General features: G+C 36.2%; 1 protein-coding gene across 1 annotated transcript; it reads right to left on the reverse strand.

Annotated features, from left to right (window-relative positions):
• Positions 1-1,516: 1,516 nt before the first annotated feature.
• On the reverse strand, positions 1,517-1,873 carry LOC145685597 (uncharacterized). Its single transcript, XM_081757984.1, has one exon. It carries the CDS (start codon positions 1,871-1,873, stop codon positions 1,517-1,519), a length of 357 nt encoding a protein of 118 aa, XP_081614110.1.
• Between the last annotated feature and the right edge of the window lie 2,506 nt (positions 1,874-4,379).

Below are 4,379 nucleotides of genomic sequence, written 5' to 3' on the forward strand. Positions count from 1 at the left end.
ATTTTAAAGCAGTAATGAATACAATATGCACATAACTGTATTTTATTACTTGCATAAAGACTTTTTATTAAAGTGTTTCACCTTTCTGAAAGTTAATACTATTAACTGTAACTTCTTCTTCTACACTTTCTTCCCAGTTAGCTGAAGGGCTGCTCGAATCACTGTGCTCCAACTATTTCTATCTTGTATTATGTCCACTTAGATACTACACTGCACCATTTCGTTCTTTACACATCTTTCCACTTCTTCTTTAGTCATCCTCGCGGTCGTTCCCTGCTCAGTTCTATAGCGTTTACTCTGTAAGCTACGTACTATTCTGAAGGACTTCTTACATGTCCAAACCATCGAAGTCTACTTTCTTGCAGTTTTTCTACTAGTGATCTTATTTTTACTTTTCCTTATCACCGCATTCTTAATTTGATCCTTCCACATCACTCCACACATCCACATCTTCATCTCTCAGCATGCTTTCTTCTGTTCCTCTCTCTTTTTCGTCCAACATTCCACTTTTTATAATAAATATAGAAGGTCTCACTATTGTTGTATAAACTTTGTATTTCTGCTGCTTCTCTCCATTTTATCCAATCGCTGCTATTTTTGTTGTTCATGTAGGGTTGGATAATATAGGCAAGTTTTGCGGTGCCAAATAATTTTGTAGCATAGAAAAAGATGAAAGTTTGTTGTCAGGTAAATATAGTGATCTGTATATAGGGGGGAGGTAAGATGGTGTTGTGTTATAAAACAATGGAGCGTCGTGTTCTTTAATTATTTCAATTTTAATTTCGTAAACAATTTTATTTCTAGACACAGTTTAGTTTATTACCAACTTTATATTATTTTACATGTTTTTCATATGTCCTGCGCCTCTGCTTTCTCTTTTCTTTTAACAAAATAGTGTTAGAACTACTTGCAACAGGCTAATTCGTCCATGTTTGGAACGGGCCATCTTATACAATTACAATTTTATCAAAACGTTTCAAAACAAAACTAGTGAAGCAGTCAACTGGGCCTTAGTACTGTGACTTTTTTTTTATAAAATCCCCCGTAAGGAAGATGAATAGAATAGAATAGATCTGTATATAGAGAAACCCCGCATGGGTAGTTAAAAGAATAAATATATAATTGAGATGGTTCAAGTGTAAATAATTGTCGGAAGGACAAATTGAGTGAAAGAATATTGTGAAGACATGATTGACGAAATATATTAAGGATTAAATGTATTATGCAGAATTAATCAACGGTGTGTACTGGAAGCTATTCTAATTGTTATTAAATATACAGTTTAGTTAATAACATTTTCTATTGTGAACCAACAATTCACATCTTCTATTCCTGCATTTTCCTGTAGTATTGATCTTGAATTTCTTCGTCATAACCACCTCTTCTTCGTCCAGCAATATTCTTGTATTTTCAATTACATTTTTGCTGTATGCGCAATGTAAATATTCTATTTTGATTTTACTAATTCTAAGCCCTTTGGTCTCCTATGCTCCTCTCCAGGTATCTACTTTCCCTTCTAAAGCTGTCTTGGTCTCACTGACCAGCACGATGCCATCCGCGAATAGCCGTCGTCCATCACAGCTACAAAAAGGTATGGACTAACTGTAAGACTGGATACCTGATGAAGTTCCACTTTAAATGTGAACTCTTCTCTTATTGCACACGGACTCCTTACTCTTACCTTACATCCACCATACATATCTTGAATTATACAGACGTTTTTCGGAACACTTTTTATCTTCAGTGTCCAGCACATAACATCCCGTGGCACTCTGTCATATGCTTTCTCTAGGTCGATGTAAACAATATAGAGGCCCTTTTGACATTCTCTGTACTTTACCATTAGCATCCTAACTGCAAATATTACGTTCATTGTCTATAGTCCTGGCATGAAACCAAATTGGTTCTCTGTTATTCCGGTTTCTTCCCTCAATTCTGCTTCGATCACTCTGTGCCACAGTTTCATTGCATGGCTTAGTATAAGTTTTATTCCCATGTAGTTTCCCCATTCTCGCACACCTCCTTTGCTTTTTTTTAATCGACACAATGTAGCTGCTTCTCCATTCTCTTGGCATTTTTCCAGATTCCAACATCCTATTAAAACATCGAGTAAACCACTGTACTCCTTCTTTACCTAAACATTTCCATGCTTCGATAGGGATATTATTTTGTGCTAGGGCTTTACCACTTTTCATCTTTTCTGGCATTTTCAGCCTCTTTCATAGTCACAGGCCTAACAAGTAACTCATTCAAGTTTCCCTCTGGTTTTCTTCCATGAGGAGTTTCTGGAAATAATTCTTCCAGCGTTTCTTTATGTTCTCCTCACTGGTCAGAAGCTCGTTATTTTCATCCTTGGTGCAGCACACATGTGAAATATTTTTCTCTGCTTTTCTCTTACCTTCGAAAGCTTGCAAATCATCTTTTCTCCCTCTTAATGTACGGTTTATAAAGCAATTAACTTATTAGAAAAAATATATACAATAGGAACTTAGTTTTCGTACTGTTTAGTCAACAATGTTCTCTCCAACAACGGTTAGTGCATATCCATTTGGTACATGGTCATAAATCTGGTTACCGGCGAAAGCAAAGAAATTTCGATATTGAGTCATCGTGAAGCAACTTGGGATCAACTTGAATTAATACATAATAAGCTCTGCCTATAAAGTTAAAAATAATAGAGAGAAATTGGAGCTAGTCCGATCTTGTGAAGTTAAGATTGAAGATTAGATATGCAGTGATGTTTTAATACCCCCTTTTACACTAGTAACAAAAGAAGTCAAGCTAGTAGCTAGGGTTCTTGCTTATTAATCAGGAGATCCCGAGTTCGAACCCGGTGGTCAGCTATTCAGACAGGTTTTACAAGGCTTTCTCCTAGTTCAACTAGACAAATGCTGGTATGGTACCTTTAAATATAGGCGCTGGTCGACTTTCTTCCATTTACTTTTCCTTGGTGTTGATTGTTGAATATTCCAGTATAAATTTGTGGAACTTATCTTCCACTATCAATACAGTTTTCCAGTGCGTCTTTCACTACTTAAAGGCATCCTGGAATGCACTTTCTGGAATAGCCTGAAAATCTCATAGTAAATTTTTTGTTATCTGTTCTATGGATAAGAAATGTTAGCCATTCAGGATGAATTTGATCTCAAGGAATAGAAAAAAGTTTGCAGGTGCCAAGGCAGGCGAGTATAATGGTTGGTGTAGAACGGTCAATGGTGTATTTACGATTTTATTTCGGGGGGGCTTTGCCTGAAAATGTGAAAATTTTCCAAGATATTTCATTTACTTTACTGTAGTAAGTAAGATTTCGGTGGGCTTAAGCCCGGAAGCCACCCCTAAATACGTCACTGAAAACGGTCGTATTGTTCTTTGCCGAAAACTTCCTAATGGGAGCGTCGAATGGTGCAACAGTGTCATGGTGTAGCATCCATGTTCCATTTTCTCAAGTATTCGGTCTCTCCTTCCTTACAGCCTCACAGATGAGTTTTAATTACTGTAATAGTCCCCAAATTTACCTAATCTTAATCCAATTGAATACTTTTCGGATGTCATTGATTGTCAGACTTAAGCCCTCCTCCCCCTTGCGAAATGTACAAACATTTAAGTGACTTGTGTGTGCAGATGTGGTGCGCCATGTTTCCAGCCACCTACGAAGCCTCCATTGCTTCCATGCCAAAATGTATTGCTACTATCCTGTGAGCCAAAGTTAAACGTACCAGACTTTACGTAGGTGGTCATAATGTTTTGGCTGGTCAGTGTATACTAAAGAAAGAAAGCAACAATTTAACATAAATATCATTCTTTATATTTTTTTTCCAGCGTTAATAATTAAATCCAGAAAACTGCCTAGAACTGGATTTCTAAACATCTTCAGCACACTATGCTGAGACAGCAAACAAACATAAAATAAAAGAGGAAACGTAATATTAAGTGAGATTTCAATTACCACAGCTCAGCAATAATTATTAAGTAGCTTCATTTTTGTTTTTTAACTTTTCTATCTTTTTTTTTTCTTTCTTATACTTTGGTACGGTTCATATTAAATTTCTATGCAATCTACTCTGTATAATAAGCGTGATTATTTTCACGTGTGTTTGCTGTTTCCTGTCTTTCCCAAGCAAAACTTTTCTCTCTCTCTCTCAATTAGCAACGTTAGAATTACTTGAAGGTAGAACACGGAGAGGGAGAAAAAATTGAAAGATCAGTGATGAAATGTTTTCTACAGTGTTTTCCTTTTACTACGTTGTTGCCAGATTTAAGATATAATGCGAAAAAAAAAAAAACATACGCTCGCAGTTGTTTTGGGGTGTTGCAACTCTGATCTGGTAAACTGAATTCAACAAGCATAGGCCGTATAAAAAAAATCCACTACATTGTGT

This window comes from Thermobia domestica, chromosome 5 (assembly GCF_964235325.1).
Source record: "Thermobia domestica chromosome 5, izTheDome1.hap1.1, whole genome shotgun sequence".
NCBI classification, from domain to species: domain Eukaryota; kingdom Metazoa; phylum Arthropoda; class Insecta; order Zygentoma; family Lepismatidae; genus Thermobia; species Thermobia domestica.

Bases quoted from the DNA above. Each gene is read 5' to 3' on its own strand.
- LOC145685597 (XM_081757984.1), bottom strand. From the start codon at position 1,873: ATGAACGTAATATTTGCAGTTAGGATGCTAATGGTAAAGTACAGAGAA.